The 19265-nt window shown below is 32.8% G+C and overlaps 2 protein-coding genes across 8 annotated transcripts in view; one reads left to right on the top strand and one right to left on the bottom strand.

Moving 5' to 3' along the window:
- The window catches only part of LOC129956874 (tight junction protein ZO-1-like), a 540535-nt gene extending 536276 nt beyond the window's left edge, over nt 1-4259 (top strand). For 3 of the 6 annotated variants that reach the window (XM_056068845.1, XM_056068847.1, XM_056068846.1), the window contains 3 exons: nt 1011-1222; nt 3599-3742; nt 3866-4259. In XM_056068845.1, coding sequence (XP_055924820.1) covers nt 1011-1222; nt 3599-3742; nt 3866-3963 — 454 coding nt within the window. In that variant the 3' untranslated portion in view covers nt 3964-4259. The remainder of the gene's footprint in view (nt 1-1010; nt 1223-3598; nt 3743-3865) is intronic. The other 3 variants (XM_056068848.1, XM_056068851.1, XM_056068849.1) reach the window with 1 other exon arrangement.
- An 8769-nt stretch (nt 4260-13028) lies between these two features.
- The window catches only part of LOC129956875 (isatin hydrolase-like), a 39294-nt gene continuing 33057 nt past the window's right edge, over nt 13029-19265 (bottom strand). For both annotated transcript variants that reach the window (XM_056068852.1, XM_056068853.1), the window contains exon 3: nt 13029-13884. In XM_056068852.1, the coding sequence (XP_055924827.1) occupies nt 13200-13884 (685 nt within the window). In that variant the 3' untranslated portion in view covers nt 13029-13199. The remainder of the gene's footprint in view (nt 13885-19265) is intronic.

Below are 19265 nucleotides of genomic sequence, written 5' to 3' on the forward strand. Positions count from 1 at the left end.
GGTTGAATTTGTAAACTGCATTGGCAATAAAATGCGATTTCATGATAAAATGGGGGGGGGGGGAAATTGGAGGTTCTGATTTTTTTCGTGTTTAGTAACATTATTTTTATTCATTTGCAAATTATTGACTTTTAAAATTGCTTTGGACTCGTATATTACACTATATCATTCCCCCTTCGATTTACACCCACAGTCAACATTTCGATTATTAACTAACAATTATTTCAGTGAAGAAATAGAAAATTGCTTTATACTTCTTTTGCTCTATATTGTATCTGTGGACCTTGTAATTTGTCTAAAGGTTATTATTCCAGTATTTCCTCATTCTGAATTAGTGTATCTTTACCAAACATTTCTAATTGAATTCGGAACAGAGGGATAATGCACTGTCATTGAGTTGCACTAAATCTGAATTGCTAGTGGTGCATCAGTGTATAAAAGTTCCATATGAAGAAGAAAATAATTTACTGATGCATCTCTTATAAAAAAAAATCAAAGTCTGCATTTAATGTTACTTTCTTTCAATTTTTTTATTTTTTATTTTTTATTCTTTAACTGCTGTTCTTGGATTAAAAAAAGTTGTGAACTGTCAAGTTGTAGATTTTGGATAATTCTGTCAGTACTTTTGAAAAGGAACTGTAAAATCATGTTTTACAAAAATTTAATTGAATCTTTGCTGTACTTAATATTTTAAAGAGGACATGATGAATAGTTTGGACGGAGTACCTGGTCTCCGTGGTCCTTCCTACATCTCCGAAAATTTATAGTTATTTTATTTAGACTTCGTTAAAAATATTGCTTTAAGCCTATATATTGTCAGTGAATTTGTTTTCTTTTTATCTGTGAGGGAATTATTATTTAGTGACATGGTTCTTAATATTTTTTAAAAATTCCTTAAACTCGTAACTTGTGCAAATTATACACTATGCAAGAGTTAATATTATTTCAGTTAATAATAATTGAATATGTGCAGTAAATTGCATGAGTTCATAATTATCATATTTTTACAGAAAATATACTCTAGAGGAATCAGACGCCAACCACAGCGTCATAGCATCCGCATCTGGTGTTTTTGGGCCTGAAGGCGGAACCCTTGCGTCAAAAGAAACAGGTGTTACTGTCATAATCCCACCTGGCGCTATATCAGAAGGAGAAAAACACGAAATATATTTCAAAGTTTGTCAAGATTCCAACATGTTGCCCCCACTTGACAAGGAAAAAGGTATTTCTTTTTAATGAGTAATTGTGCTGTGTATGTGTCATGCATTTTGGTCTGATGAATCAGTATATAAAATTCTGAATTTTGTTATTCGGTACAATTGATAAATTCGTTGAACTGTTCGACATTCCTAGCAGATGTTTTTAATGACATTTTATACTTAATGCTAGTCGTATTTTGAAGAATACTTTTTTTTATCAGCTTTATTCCAATGAGCATCAAGTACAGAAAATATTATTAGTAAAAATGTAACTATTCGATTGTTGCGAACCCTTCCTTATACTTAAATATTAATTAGCAAAATTCGAATTACTTGGAACATTATTAAGGTTAGGTTATTAAATGAGTCGATGTCTACATTTTGCTAACGTCTTAAGGAAGAAAGTAAAAATATATTCAATGTTAGTCGCCTTTGACGACCAGCTGGTCCGCTGTGGATACTGGTTGTAATTAACTTTAAATAGCTTTGATATAACTTCATATCCATAATTCCGCCAAAAATGTCAGATATTAAAATTAAATGGAATAGAATAACATATGAACAAAGTTTTACATATGTTAATTGTGTATGTAATGGAGACTAGTCCTATGATATCATGGCGGTATTACAAACGTAAATTTCTAGTTCATCTGTCTTCTAAATTACGAGTATTGTGGCTTCATTTTTTAAAAAATTCATCTATTAAACAAGGCAGATATTAAGGGAATCCTCCCTTAATTTTCAGCAGTGAAAAGAAAATATCACGAATAAATTTTTAATAAAACAATGAGTTTGACTTGAATTTCGGAATGACAATGTAATCCATTGTTGAAAATTAAGCAAACAAAAAAAAAATTAAATTTAAGAAAACTTTACATGGCTATTAAACTAATATTATTTAAAAAAGACAATTTTTGAATTCGAAACTTGAGAAATACATTTTTATGAAAAAATATTTTTTGGAACACCAAAAATTCGCTTAATTTTCAATTAATTAAAGAAAAAATCACCCCAATGCGCACTTTCAAACCCATGAAAATGTATACATGTGCCAAATTTGGTTGCTATAGGTTAAACGATCTGATCTGTACATCGCCAATACGCGCACACATTCATATTTAATACTAGCAGAGGTTAGCACACTACAGAATATCAAATATATCTTAATGCTAAAATATATTTATATAACATATTATGTTATACAAAAACCTTTTATTATCTGTAATTTTATTTTTAATTAAAATGAGAATATCTGTTGCAGTAAATGCATTTTCAGCTGTCGTTATTTCTTGAAAAATTATTGCCCAGTGATTTTTAAAAACGGTCAAAAATTAAATTCAGTTTTTGAATTCTGCAGCGCAATGATTTGATATCACGTAATTTACGGTATTAATTTTGTCAATAAACAAATTTCCATTTACGCTATTTTCAGATAGTATACCCCCCCCCCCTAAATATATAATTATGCTTTAAAAAAGATCATGAGTATTTAATTGCTTGGTTTTTGCCGGTTTTATTTTCTTGATAAAAATATGAAATATAGTATGAAAAAATTTCACAATCTCCAGAGCAAAAATAAACTTTAAAAAAATTCATAATTTTCTTTCAATAAAATACGGAAACAAAAATAATAGAAAAGTAGTATGAGTAGAATGATAGAGGTGTTATTTCAAAAAATTAAAGAAAAGATAGTATTAATCTAATTACATACCGCGTATAAAAAAAATATTTTATGAAATATTACATAATGATGAACTGTTAGATTGAATAAAAAGATTTAAGCCTATGCCACATTTTTTGCAAAACATTAAATATACAGATACAGAGATACTTAACGATGCATCTTTGAATTATTTACAACTTTGATCTCTTATTTTAAATCAAACTGTAAGTTTCGCAAAAAAATACCATGATTAAGCATACATAATTAAAATACCTATAATTATACATTTAATTATACAATTTAATACCTTTAAGTATACATAATTTAAAATTTGAAAAAGAGGGGAGGCATTTATAAATTGTTTTTATTCTTTTAAAATTAGCCTTCCAAACGATTATTTGTTTTACAAATGTTAACCTACCAAATGTGGCAATCTGTAAAAACTATTTTTCTATCGAAATTTCATTTTTCCCCCACTAATCAAGATGACGACGAAACCGTACCGTAAACTTAACCAATAAGTGCGACTTACGGAGGTTTAAGTAATTAATTATACTGTAATTTAATTACTTCAAACGTTTTTGAATTATTTATAGCATATCTTTTTCAAGTAAATATGATATAAAAGATTAAGAAATGCGCTCATAAAAATATACATCTTTTTTAAAAAAAATCTTATTATATTTTTCCAAAGAGCAGATGAAATATTCTAAAATATACTCTCTCCAATTTGCAGGTGAAACTCTACTCAGCCCCTTAGTGATGTGTGGGCCTCACGGTCTCAAGTTCAACGTTCCCATCGAATTAAGGCTCCCACATTGTGCCTCGATTTCTCCTGATAATTGGTCATTTGCTCTCAAATCAAGTGATACTCCTAATGGTAAGCATGCCTTTTCTAAACAAATACCAATAGAAATTTTGGTTTCAGTGATCTTGTGGTAAGGTCTCGACTTTCAGATAGAAAGATAATAATAATCTTAATCGATTGTTTCCTCTCTTCCAGGTGAACCCGCCGAATGGCAGAATCTCGAAAACAGAGATGGCATGACTTCAAGTCGTGTCGAAAATGATTATGTATCAGTTCTAGTAGATCACTTCTAGTATAGCGAATTAACTGTAAATTAACAACTACCAGGATATGTAAAGTATTAAACTAAAGTTTGCCAAAGATTTTGTATGAAACAGAGTATATGTGACCTTAATACTTGACAGATATCTTTAAAAAAAATACTTTTAATTTAAATAATATGTTATTTTATTCCATTTTTTTTCTTCTGTATTTCTTTCTAACTTTCTTACATTTTTAACCTCTTAACTGTGTATTTGTATTTAAAAATTTCGAGAATTTCTTTTTAAATGTATTTGTTTACTTGTGGAGTAATATTTTTTATCATTAATAGTCTCATTTTTTTTTTTATATTGCTATGGATTTTTCATTGTAAATAAAGTGTATCTTCTGAACAAATAAAATGTCTGATTAAACCTTTATTGGATTCATTGTGCTGTGTCAGTAATTTTAGAAAGTTATTCCATTTTTATCAAGATTAATATTCAAAGCTTCTCAAATATTTCGTCTAGAGCATTTCTCGGTCCCCCTTCTTGGCGCAATTTTCAAAAATCGCCAACTCGCCAACAACGGTCTTGCGCCATGTTTTGCGAAATGTTCAAAAGCGAGGGAGCAGATGTCCAATCACAGCGCATAATAAAGGTGAAAGATAATAGGTTTGAGATATAGAGAAAATGGAGGTTGCCAGCTTTGGCGCGTTATCGCATCTTGGCGAAGAAGGGGGTTAAACTCCGGTTCAACCTATTTCTCTAATTGGAACTTTTAGCCTATCTAAGGTTAAAGTGAACACTTTCTTCGTGTATCAAATTTCTAATCCAGTGTTTGATCGTATTATTTTGAAATCTCTTTTAATCGGACTTTCAGGAAAAATAAAAACACATTTTTTTAAACATTGAATGGAAATTTAGAAAGATGCTTGTTTAAATATCCTCGTCACATAATTACAACTGAAAATTAGAACTTCATTTCCAAAAGTGTGTCATGTAAAATCAAAAAGTGACGGCAGTCTCATCAAATTGTTAAGTTTTCTGTTTTCTTATAAACTAAATGATTTGATTCATTTAATAACGACCATTCCTGACCAATCTGGGTCGATTGTTTATTCAAAGCATATCTTCCTCTACCAAAAACTATAGTATTGCAGATGTATATATCTTTACTCATAAAGAAGAATGTCTATGTGCGTTTATGTTCTAAAAGACTGTTTTACCTAGAGCTACCAAATTTGGTACACATATGCTTTGGAGGGTAAAAATGCGCACCACGGAGCAATTTTTTTGTATGGAAAAAGTATAAGAATCGCCAAAAAATTCGAACTCGAGATTTTGTCAAAGATAAAGCTAAAACGCTTTGAGCTAGGCGGTTTAAATTTGATATACGATATTTACACCGAATTTGCAGATTTATATAAAATTTACAGTAAAATCTGTTCAAAGGAAGTCAGTCCATCAGTTCTAATATAAGTTAATACTATAATTACAAAATGAAGAGAGCTAGACAGATAAGATTCAGTACACAGATTTAACATCTGTAGTGTAGACATTTGTTAAATTTTGAGCCAAAACCAACGACGGATTGACTGTCTGTCAATCAGTACTTTCAAAAATTAGTAAACACGATAATTCAGAAATGCAATGACTTAAATATATCAAATTTGGTATGTGATTTTGTAATGACAAGAACAGTTTTGTGTCTAATTTTTATTTCGACCTGTTGGGAAAAACGCGTCTAAGACACAAATTCGATTTCCAGATACTATAACCGCATGCCAGTGATTAATCGCCAAATAAGTCGTCAAGAATGACAAGATTCAGTAAAAATGCTAACTTCTTGAAAAAAAGTTAATATTTCGTAACTACTGTAGGCCAGTGCCATGTAAGGCATTCTCTAGCATGACACATTTATTAGAGAGTATGCGAGAAAGTTTTAAGAAGACCACCCTCACTGAAGGGTTTAAAAAAAAATTTAAATAATATTTTAATTAAAAATTGAGCTTCTTTCCGTAATAACTTCTGAAAATATTACAATACAAAAATTATTTTTAAATCATCTTAAAATTTTAAAAAGATATCATTTTGGTGATACTAATTTTTTGCCCTATAAATGTTTTTTCAATATTTAATCAATTTAAAAATAAAATATTTTAAGCATATTTTCCAACACGAATCATAAGAATTATGAACGAATATTAAACAAATCACGAGCAATAATACAAAAACATAAGAATTCTGAAAGAACACAATGTTATTGATAAAACCACTATTGCAGATATTTTTTTTAACAAATCTAATTGTTATCAAGATTAACAAAAAACAGAATTTGCAAAATAGTGAAATTAAACTTTTGTTTTTAATACAAATCTTTATTGGATAAACAGATTTTCGGAAGCATGGATATTTTTACCTTATTTAGAGAAGATTCTGTAAAAGTTTTAAATTTATATTTAAAATACTGTTAAAATGGGGGAGTGCCAAATTTTGCGTTGTTTTAAGTTAGAAATTAGATATAGCAGAGTAACAATTTTTTTAAAAGAATTTTAGGGGAGCTACCTAAAAATAAGAGAGATGCATAGTACAATGAATAGAACAGCGTGAATTGAAGTGAAGTTTAAAAACATTTTGATATATAAACATTGAAACTTAAAAATATTTTGCTGAAGAAATTATTAAGATAAAATTACATAAAATATTTAATTAGATATTTTAGAAGCCAATAATCTCGACGACCTAGCTGGTAGTCTAAGGCAACTAATTTTACCCTTTTTAGGGCCGTGGGAAGTATGTTTCCCATCAAATTTATCAATCTGTGTATGAAATTATGTAGGTTGGCATAAGTTCTGACAAATTTTTTTAGAAAGATAAATTTCGATGCTTCAGTTTTTTATCTCACACAAAATGATGTGTATTGATTTGTTACTTAATTATTAATTAACCAAATTAATTAATTAATCAAATTAAATTTATCCAATAAGCTAAATGACTCCCTTTTCTTATTCCAATCTCAAGCCTAAAAATATTTTAACATAATATGACTAGAAAAAAATGGCTCTTTATAGGGTTAAAATCATGTTCTAAGAAAAACCAAAGAACCAGTCCGTCAGCTCCAACCACTGGTCCGATTTTATCAATATTAGTTTATTGTGAAAGTTCCTAATCTCTTGTATATCATTAAAGATCGTTTGCTTTTCCCTGCACTTCATTCCTACTATTTACTTCATTCTCACTTTTAAATTCACAACTTTACTTCATGTTTTCTCTGATATTTGTACGGAGATCAAAAAATTTTATAAGTGAAAGATATTAATCTTTGGATTCCACAAAAATTACTGCAACCTCCCGCATTGCCCTAAAGTTTCGAGAGGTATCGCAAAATAAAATTTTAGCAGACTTTTCCCCCTCAACCTTAACAAATAGTTCAATTGACGTAATTTAATTCGGTAATCTATGTTTAAAATAAATAAGAATGTCAAAGAACCACTTCCCCAACCATTGATCCGATTTCACAACCTTTTATTTCATGTTTAAGTCCCGTGACACCTTGATAAGTAAGTCATTAGTGGACACTTAGCTTCCGACATCACAATTTTCGACAGAAATCACAAAAATACAATTTTATTGTAGATTCTCAATGGAGGGGAAAAAATCACACCAAAATCTCTCGATTCCTCTCACAGTTGACGTTTAGATATTTCATCAATAATCGTTAGCCATTTTTTCAGAAATAGGGCAAAATAAAACATTATTAATGACTTTTAATAGTATTATTTTGCCACCAATTTTACTCGCCAACTTCGCCAATTTTATTCACCATATAACGTGTAAAGCGAACTAACTAATCAGAATGTCCTGTGCTTACTTTGCAAGTATAATTTAAAAATATTTAGAAAACCGAGCTTCTATCTGCTGTTTTTGTTGTAAAATTGTTTTTTTTTTTTTGGAGAAAATATTTGGATACGAATCACATGCTGATTACATATGGCTATTTTTCAGTCTTACCTGCATATGAATTCGTCTTTTAAATAATAAAAAAATCATGAATGCGCTTAGTTTAATTTATAATTCGAAATAATCTGCTATATTATAATATTAATTTTATATTTATCCATCATTTTATTTTTGAATTTAACGTTCAGTTTTGCCATGATGAAATCAGGTCCGAGATAGAGATATGACATTGTCAGCTTAAAAGCAGATAGAAAAAGACTTCAATAGTCAGTTATAAAAAAATGGGTTTTTTTTGGTATAAAATTGCTTTTTCTTCAAGAAAGACACTGATATAGATGAACTTAAAAAGCAAAATCTTATCTAAATATAAAATTTAATCCAAATCGTTAGGACCGTTTCCGAGATACACGAATTTATTTATATAAGAACTGCTTGTTTAAAGTCAAAAGATTGTACCTTGATTTGGTGAGATAAAATGTGGTTTATCAAAGTTGATTGACATTAATATCAAAGGCAGCTTTACAATAAAAGCGTGAAAAAAATATTTGGGTTTGAAAGCAATCTACTGAATTAATGAGAAAATTTTAAAACGATAAAGCGCTCTCAATATTTTCCTCAAAGCAGGGCACGTATTTCTAGATTATCTAATACCTTATATAATAATAATAATAACAAATTTTCTCTCATACACTCTAAAAGTGCTATATCCCACCCACATAAAGTTATGGAGCTTGAGTAAGTATGCGAACGTCTTATATGACAAAAAATTGTATTTAACAAAATCTGGCGAAAAATATTTATTAAATATTGATCTTTGTCACGAACCTTGCATATTTACTGAATCTATCCTCTGATTTTTTGGCGATTAATCCTTGGCATGCGGTTATTGAGCAAGTACCGAAAATCGAATATGTATTTTGAATGCTTTGTTTACGACCGATTGAAAAGAAAATTTGTCGTAGAACTTCAGATGTATATACAATATCATGGGCCACATTTAGTTTATTTAAGTCACATTTTTGAGTTAATTGCGTTTATATGCATACGAAAACACAGACAGATAGATGGTCAACGCTTTAACATAATCTACAATTTAAATGGTTAAAACTATGTATCAAATTTTAGACGCCTAGCTTTTTGAGTTTTAAATTTATAGAAAGTATTTGTACACGACCAGCTAGACAGACAAACAACCTCTGAATAGATATCGCCCAAAATTTTATAGCAGCTTACAAATTTAGTTTAAAATGCATATACCAAATTTCATCTTTCTAACTCAAAGAGTTTTTGAGTTATTTTTGTCACAGACGGATATTTTTTTAAACGTTTTTTTTTTCGAACTCTTGGCGTACGTTATTAGTCAAAATATCGAGTTTAATATTTTTGCGTTAGGTTTGCATTTTTTTAACGATTGCGTTCTTTTCTTTTTGGGTAATTCGTGTAAAAGAAAGTAAAAATAACAGAACATTTTCATCATATGCAGCACATACAAGTAATGTGACATTTTGAGCAAATGGAACTAATATAAACTATAAAGGCAGTAGAATTATTGTAAAATGTGTGTTTAATATATGCGAAGGAAGTTTGCGTTCATTAATATTCAACCGACAGCTGGAATAACTTTCTATCAGGAACTGTCCTGTAAAACCAGAACATCTGTCATAACGATCACGTTTCTTAAATAAGAGTAACAAAGTAAAAAGGACTGTGCACTCTAAAACACCGTTGCGCGAAAATGTTTTCGGCTTATTTCGTCTGCTTTCTTTTTATTTTAAAAATTTGCTCTTAACTATATAGCAGTGAGAATGTGCAAGCAAAAATCGTGTTTAATACCATCGAAAAGAGCACAAGAATAAATCTAGCGATTGAAACGATAAATGACTTATAAAAAATATATTTCCCTTTCTCGTATACGTAGTATATCTATCTATACTTATATAAGTATATCTATCTATACTTATATAAAGCTCAATGTGTGTGTGTGTTGGCGCTCTACAGGCCAGACCGTTTGACCTACAGTTACCAAATTTGGTACATGTATACTTTGCAGGTCGGGAATGTGCACCTGGGGTCCCTTTTTTGAATTTTTAATTAGAATTTTAATTATTAATTAAAAACTAACTTTCCCGCCAAAAAAATCTTTTCATTTTCCCCACCGCCAAATGAGTAAGGCTTCAGTTTTTTTGTTTTTTTTTTACCCAACAGTAATGAGGCTAGTAGAATATATAGTAATCGTCTATAAATTAGAACTCGAGATTTTGACGAATCTCCAAGTTTTAGTCCTTCCTGAATTCGAAACACACAGTTTTGGAAAATGTCCGTCAGTCTGTAACAAAGATAACACAAAAACGAATTGAACTAGACGTATAAAATTTGATATACGATATATACACCAAATTTGGAGATTTCCACCAATTTCAGAGTAAAATCTGTTCACAGGAAGTTCGCTTGTCCGTCTGTTCGAATATAAGTTAACACGATAATGCAAAGCGAAGAGAACTAGATAGATAAGATTCGGTACACATATTTAATATTTACACTGTAGTTACCTGTCAAATTTAGTCAAATGCAGCTACGGGTTGACTGTTTGTCGATCTGTACTTTCAGAAACATATAAACCCGATAATTCAGAAACGCAATGACTTAAATACATCAAATTAGGTTGGGATTTTGCGACTACAAATGTAGTTTTGTGTCACATTTTTGTTTCAATCGATTGTGAAAAACTTGTCTAAAAAAACAAATTCGATTTTAGGATACTATTAACTGCATGTTAGAGATGAATCGCCAAACGACAGATTCAGTAAAAATGCTAAATTGAAGTCAAGAGTTAATATTTTGTAGCTATTGTACGACAAGGCCATGTAAGGAGTTCTCTGGCATGGCAGGTTTATTAGAGAGTGTACGAGAAAGTTTGTGGGAGACCATCTCCATTGGTTTCTGTTTGGTATACTAAATGAAGAACAAGTATAGTAATAGTCAAAAATTTCAAATCTGAAAATTTGACGAATTTCCAAGTTTTAGACATTCATTCAAAGCCCGAAAAATGCAATTTATATCTGTCTGTCTGTCTGTCTGTCATTACTCAAAATTACTTTTAGCAGTTAGATTGCTGAAATTTGGTACATGGAATCACTACCAACTTTGTAGATTCTTTCGAATTTTGAACGAAATCAATCCAATCGATAACTTCGAAACGCAAAAAGCACGTAGGTAAAATTTGGTACACAGGTTTAATATCTAAAATATAGACATCAAATTTTGTACTAAATTCTTCGGATGGTTGAACGTCTATCTGTGTACTTTCTCAATAATTCATAAACACAAAGAACTCAATGAAATTCGGTAGGTTATCTAGTGTTTACAATTGCCGTTTATCAAATTTTGGTATTAATCGTCCGGCAAAAAAGCCATCCAAAGTATATATTCTCACGATAGATCTAGTAAAAATGCCAGATTCAAGCAAAAGATCTGCATTTCGCCAATGTCAAGGCATTCGTAACTTATCCAAGATAAACGATTTTAAGCGGTGGATGGGAAGATGAAATCTCCAATGGAAAATGCGAGAATGTTTTAGAAAAACCACACCAGATGTTTACGCATACAAGCGAATATTTAGCATTCTTGCACAATAATCTGCTGATCTCTTTAGTTTCTTGGATGGCATCACTGTGTATCGGGGACATAATTTAGCTTTGAAAATTTTTTGCATTCAATTTGATAGCGAAACTACTAATTTCTGGTTCTTGCACTTGAAGTCTTAAAGAGCGTTTAGCGTTCTGCTTGGTATTTAGAGGTACTGCAAAATCTCTTTGTACTTCTAGAACCCAAAATTAATTGCTTCGCTAACGAATTGAATGCAAGAAATTTGAAAAGTAGACTAAATAGCGTTTCTGAAACTCAGCAGCGCCATTTTAGAAGTAACTAATTAGAAAGATAAATTGCCTACTACAAGAATATATTTTCTAAAAGACAAAGCTTAGATTCTAAAAAATTGTCATTTTTCTCTACTCTGGTAAATAATTTACAGTTGATCTTTAATGCGTCTTCGGCAAACTCTGGGGTCCAACCGAATTAGAGAATATTCATCCTCTTAACATACTCAATATAACGAATCTCGTGCTTCACAATATGATAAAAAGACAACATGTAGTTTAAACTTTTTCATTGAACTGATTGCATTCAAAATTTAATAGAAGTCCCGAGCTTTGGTTTCAAGACCGCATACCAAATGTCACTTATATAGCTGATTGAATTTATTTATCCCATTTACTGACGTAAGAGACACTGTGATCAAATAATATATTTACAAATAAATAATAACATTAGTTTTAAAATAGGAAAGATTTACAAAGAGTTTTAATGGATGTCAAATCAATTGCTTCCTAGATTGGTGATAAAAATGAAGGTTCTGAAAAATTCAAGAATTATGGGCCCATCTCTCTTAGGACGCGAGATCTGGAGATTCTTTTGGAAAATTCCATATGATGTTACGGATTGTTGCAAAGTTATATATATCCCGAAGAGCTCAATCAATTTAATGTCTTAAACGGTAAGAGCTGTTACTCAGTTAGTGATTTGTTAACTATTTGGTTGCTAATTTCTACAAATACTGATCTCTGTTTTCATCTTAATTGCGTTCCTGTTACACGTAATTCGGTTAGAGGGAATATTTATGGAATAGAAAGTCGTTTTCTACTTCATAGCTGGTTAAACTACTACATTCACCTTATATTGACTGCAGGAATTTTCATACAGTATGGTAAATTCTATAATTGACTTATGTTCTCGCTTACGAACAGACGGACTTCTTTTTCATGGATTTTATCCCGAATCTGATACATATTTGCAACTTTTTTAAGTACATGAAGAGCCAAATTTAATTCTTACAATTTGTTCCTTTCCTGAAATATCAGGTACCACAGACTGGCAAATATCGAATTTCATTCCATTTTTGGAGCTTTTCGAATTTAATAAGACCTAAACGTTGATCTAATAATAAGATCTAAAACGTTGAAATTCTCCAAAATACCTATAAGTGAAAATTTTGATAATCACTTTCTTTTTAAACATTTTGTATGTAAAAAAATCTAAGTTGAGAGTTTTATGTTTCTATATTAAGAAGTTTACAAAGAGTTATCAAATTTTTACAAGAATTCATTAAAAAGATATTTATTCTGCATATTAATAATACATTTCTTTTTACTTGCGACAACAATAAAATTTATAAAATGAAGATGATTATATCGTCCATGACAGATACAAAAACAATACAAACTCACGTGATGCATTTCATGAAAATCACAAGTCAAAATTATTTTCAGGAATTAAATCTTTGCTAAGATTAAGCCAACAACAACAGCCAAAACCAATGCGAAACTTGAACCAAATGTGATGTATCCAGAACCACCACTTGTCATACTTCCAGGCAATTGTGCAAAAATTCGACAAGGAGCGCCACTGGCTCCGTTCAGCTTCATTGGCATAACAAACACTGTAGCCCCTGTTGGTGGCATCAGCTGAAGGTTATTCACATTTTCAAGGGCATAAATATTCTTTTCCATCAATGTCACATGTGTTCCCGGGAACGAGGAATTCGGTATATCCACAGACATCGAATCCAGACCAATACCAACTATTTTACGATTCGCAACAAGCCAAGAAGCAGCCTCAGGTTGGATAGAAGGGAATTTCAATTGGCTTTTATCTCGTTCCTCCGTTCCGGTATAGTTTAAAGGGTGGGGCCAAAATCTGGACCATCCAGTGTAGATCAGCAATAGACTTCGATCAGGAATGTGCCCATGGATCTTCTCCCATTCAATTAGGTGGTTGCTGGACAAGTGAACATCCGGGTTGCCATCGACTTCAGCGCTGATATCTACCACAACGGCTGGTACTACCAAGTGGGTAAGTGGTATATCAGAAACGCACCATTGACCCCTGGCGAAGTGGCATGGCGCGTCCAAGTGTGTGCCACCGTGGGTTGCAGCAGAGATTTCTTCTTTTTGGTACCTGAAAATAGGAAAATCTGCATCATTGACATTTTCTTTGTAATAAAATTTCTTTGTCCAGTATACTGTAATTGACTTAGTTTTCAACCAGTGAGTGTCTTCTCCCACGTTTATTCACACAAAATGATATTTTGTATATTTATTTCAGTGTATAACAAACACAATCGAGTAAGCATTTTGAGGCTTTCCCTTTTTGATTTTTACATGCACAATTCAACGAATAACTATAATTTTCGTAGAAATATCAAACACCAGATTTTATCTATTGAGCAATCTCATTCATATATACATAAATAAATTTACTGTCAAAGAATCTTTTGGCGACATAGATCTCAAATTTGATACAGATCGAAAATTCATGATAAAATATTGTTCCTAATAGGTCGTCTTATCTTTATGTTGTCCTCTTAAGTCAGCGGCATTCAGACAAAATTCTCTTTAATAGATTCAATCATTTTATTTAGATGTACGGTTTCGTGTAAAAAAACAAAAATATATCATTCATACATCATTCATACATATCAAATTCATTCGTTTAATTAGTCCCGCTTCTACCATGCCGTTTACAGAGAGGCATATTTAATGTTTGCCGTAATGCTTTCATATTGTGTTCGCATACATTCTGAGAAATAGCTTATCCTTTGACAAATTTACTCAACCAAGACCGATTACTTAGGTCTAGAGTCATTCATACCGTTTACATACGCAGAAACAGATGTACGCTCAATGCTTTGGCGGATTCAGTACGGGCTGAAAGAGATCTATAATTTTGGTGGTGAAACCACAAGTCATATTTATCCTCTAACTCATAGGTTCTCAAAGTGGTCCAGGTGGACCCCCAGGTGTCCATAGGAGACCACACGGGGGTCCACGTAGACGTGAAAAGAAAACAGGGGTTCACAAGTTGTGGGGGTCCACGAAAAATTCTGGTTTTCATAATAAAGAACAAAACTTTTGGCTTGGATTTATCTATCAACGTAGGTAGGTAGCATCATTCACTAGGTTGGTACTCAGAAATATTCGAGACTCAGTTCAAACACAGAATTAAATAGAACAATAGATAATAGTACAAGTGTACACCACATGTCGAGACTTCCAAAGTGCCGCCTGTGCACCCGCTCGTCCGGGATGCTTGTTTAGACCTGCAAAGGGATGAAATGCGAATTGCGCTGTGCTACTTTTTTGAAACTGAAAATGTGCTACTTTTTTTTTTTTTTTTCCTTAACACCCCCAATTTAGGGTGATATTTTTTAGGAGTTTTGAGAATACAGTAGAAATGTAGCAGCAAGGTGTCTACCGAAAATAGTAAAACTTTGAAAGTGGTCCACGAGAAAAAAAAGTTTGGGAACCTCTGCTCTAACTAGTTACGTTTTTCAGTTATAGTGTTAATTTTCATAGCTGTTTCATTTCGATAGATTTTGTTCCAAATTTGATAGACAAAATGTTGATATAAAAGCAAGATACCAAATTTTATTCGTAGATTTGTTCTGTTTGAATTAATTTATTTGCTATAGATACTGATAAAGCTACTTGCATGGTTTCATCTATCTACCATGTTGCAAATCTCATATTCTTATGCGCATGAAAAGAGTAGGATTTTCTCCAAGATAGATTTCATCCACAATACAGCAGAGATCCATAATTTTGGAACAAAAGATCGTATATCAATTTCATTCCTTTAAGGCTTTTTCGTTTTCTAGTCATGTTCAATGGTCCATAATCTTTTCAAAACTCGAAAGAAAAACCTGAAAAATATCGAAATACCGAGGTCCAATTTTGTGACGATTACAATGCATCTTTTTATAAGAGGAAAATAATTTAGTTTTTTTTTTAACTCATATTTATCCAACTTAAGTGTTTTTCCAAAATGTTCCAAGCTAAACAAAATTTTTCAAATCTATTTTCTCCTAAAACATTGCAAATAGAAAATCTTGCTATGAATTATACATAATGTCAAACTTCAGATACGAAAACACGCTCAGCTTTTGCGCATGCGCCAGGAAGTGTATTTTTTTTATTGGCGGAATTAGCATCTAGCGAGACAGAAGTCAAGAACAAGGCTGAACAGTCAATTCCGAAATGAGTTCATCTTACTGGCTATCATTCCTTTGCGATATAAAATCGTTTACAAGACAAAACTAGATGAATGCTATTAATGTGGTTGTCGAACATCTGGCCTTCGAATAAAGCGGGAAAGATTAAAACTTTTTTGCACACTTTTCATTACTTCTGTCTATGCTGGCAACGGATGACAAAATTTGAAAATTTTTCCGCTCAGTATAACGATATGCAGCGGCCAAACAGGCGATAAATGACCGTTTGTTTCGCCAACTGGCGATAAGCATCAATCATACCTTTGGAGATGAACTTTGCTCTCCAACGGATACGAGTGACTCACTTCCTGCCTTCGCCAGCTGGCTTAGAACGTCTGTCTCCTGCTGGTCGATGGAATTACGGCCAATGTATCATATTCTATATTTGTTAACTTAATTTGTAATTAAAATTTATTTTTGTTATTTACATGACTGGCAGTTTTCCTTAAGTAAAAATGTTTTAATACTTTAATTTAAAGTAAATTTGGCAATGCGTGTTAAACCACGCACCAAAGATACTACTTAATTAGTAGTATCTTTATACTACTAATTTAACTTGAATAAATTAGCTTAATTTTAATTGTAGTTGCTATGAAGAAATACACTTTGATCAATAAAATATTTATTTTATTTCATTATTAAAAAAAATATTACAAACTCAGCCTTTTACATCATGGCATTTGTTTTATATACTGAAGAAAAGATATTAGTGTATGCATACAGTACATAGACTACTAATCTTTTGTACACATTTTGATTTTTCTATTCCAATTCATGAAAGTGACATAGAAATTTAAATCTGGAAGTTTGTTATGCTTTGACCACTATGATGTGTTGTTTCTTTGGCGAGGTCAGAGGTACAATATTTTTTATTTAGAGGAAACAAGGAGGAATTCTTCATCCAATATCACTTTCACAGATTGCGAGTAACAACAGCTTTTATATATTCACTATTTGACCATTGGTCATATGGCCTGTCTCGTGAGATTTCCAATCATAAGCCACTATAATGACGAGACGTTAGGTATAATTCGAGGGCCCAGAGTTAGGTTTTTTTTATTTTTTTATGCATCGGTTTACTCTTAAAAGAAAAATTAAAATATTTCTAAGCAAATTTCAATCTATATATACGATCTGAGGAATTTCTTTATTTGATGCGATTTAATTTTTAGAACAACGATTCTTTAAGAGATTACTTTTCTATTTTAAGAGGACTTTTCATTCATTTACTTCGTTAGATTACTTTTCTTCAGCTATTTAAGCGCATTATCCATCATATCCGACAAAGTATTGAATACTTGCTCCTTGACAACCATGAAGCTCGCATAGCCAATCCCGTTAAGATGTCAACCACAAAACGTTCACATCAATTCCTGTTAAGATGCCAGTCACAAGGCTCTCACGGCAATTCCTGTTAAGATGCCAGTCACAAGGCTCTCACGGCAATTCCTGTTAAGATGCCAGTCACAAGGCTCTCACGGCAATTCCTGTTAAGATGCCAGTCACAAGGCTCTCACGGCAATTCCTGTTAAGATGCCAGTCACAAAGCTCTCACGGCAATTCCTGTTAAGATGCCAGTCACAAGGCTCTCACGGCAATTCCTGTTAAGATGCCAGTCACAAGGCTCTCACGGCAATTCCTGTTAAGATGCCAGTCACAAGGCTCTCACGGCAATTCCTGTTAAGATGCCAGTCACAAGGCTCTCACGGCAATTCCTGTTAAGATGCCAGTCACAAGGCTCTCACGGCAATTCCTGTTAAGATGCCAGTCACAAGGCTCTCACGGCAATTCCTGTTAAGATGCCAGTCACAAGGCTCTCACGGCAATTCCTGTTAAGATGCCAGTCACAAGGCTCTCACGGCAATTCCTGTTAAGATGCCAACCACAAAGCTCTCACGGCAATTCCTGTTAAGATGCCAACCACAAAGCTCTCACGGCAATTCCTGTTAAGATGCCAACCACAAGGCTCTCACGGCAATTCCTGTTAAGATGCCAACCACAAGGCTCTCACGGCAATTCCTGTTAAGATGCCAACCACAAGGCTCTCACGGCAATTCCTGTTAAGATGCCAGTCACAAGGCTCTCACGGCAATTCCTGTTAAGATGCCAGTCACAAGGCTCTCACGGCAATTCCTGTTAAGATGCCAGTCACAAGGCTCTCACGGCAATTCCTGTTAAGATGCCAGTCACAAGGCTCTCACGGCAATTCCTGTTAAGATGCCAGTCACAAGGCTCTCACGGCAATTCCTGTTAAGATGCCAGTCACAAGGCTCTCACGGCAATTCCTGTTAAGATGCCAGTCACAAGGCTCTCACGGCAATTCCTGTTAAGATGCCAGTCACAAGGCTCTCACGGCAATTCCTGTTAAGATGCCAGTCACAAGGCTCTCACGGCAATTCCTGTTAAGATGCCAACCACAAGGCTCTCACGGCAATTCCTGTTAAGATGCCAACCACAAGGCTCTCACGGCAATTCCTGTTAAGATGCCAACCACAAAGCTCTCACGGCAATTCCTGTTAAGATGCCAGTCACAAGGCTCTCACGGCAATTCCTGTTAAGATGCCAGTCACAAGGCTCTCACGGCAATTCCTGTTAAGATGCCAGTCACAAGGCTCTCACTGCAATTCCTGTTAAGATGCCAGTCACAAAGCTCTCACGGCAATTCCTGTTAAGATGCCAGTCACAAAGCTCTCACGGCAATTCCTGTTAAGATGAGAGTCACAAAGCTCTCACGGCAATTCCTGTTAAGATGCCAGTCACAAAGCTCTCACGGCAATTCCTGTTAAGATGCCAGTCACAAAGCTCTCACAGCAATTCCTGTTAAGATGCCAGTCACAAAGCTCTCACAGCAATTCCCGTTAAGATGCCAGTCACAAAGCTCTCACAGGAATTCCTGTTAAGATGACAACCACAAAGCTCTCACAGCAATTTCTGTTAAGATGACAAAAAGGCGCTTTCTCAAGAATCAAATGAATCCATTAAACAAGGATATTTTTGGTCCATTCAAAACTTATTATAACGAAGTAATGAACAAATGGATGTTGATATCAAATGGGCCCAAAATTTGTAGCAATATATAATGTGGATAAACTGGGTTAATAAACCTGACACCAAATAATATCACGAGAACTTTACAATTTATAGATTTTTTAGCATTCGTTTACAGAATATTTTTATTGATGATCAATTTCTGCCTTTATCTGCAACTGACATGCCGCTGATTCATCAACACAGATTCGGGTCTAAACTCTAGTCAGTCTAAATTTACCACTAACATCCTCGATAATAT

This window comes from Argiope bruennichi, chromosome 11 (genome assembly GCF_947563725.1).
Source record: "Argiope bruennichi chromosome 11, qqArgBrue1.1, whole genome shotgun sequence".
NCBI classification, from domain to species: Eukaryota; Metazoa; Arthropoda; class Arachnida; order Araneae; family Araneidae; genus Argiope; species Argiope bruennichi.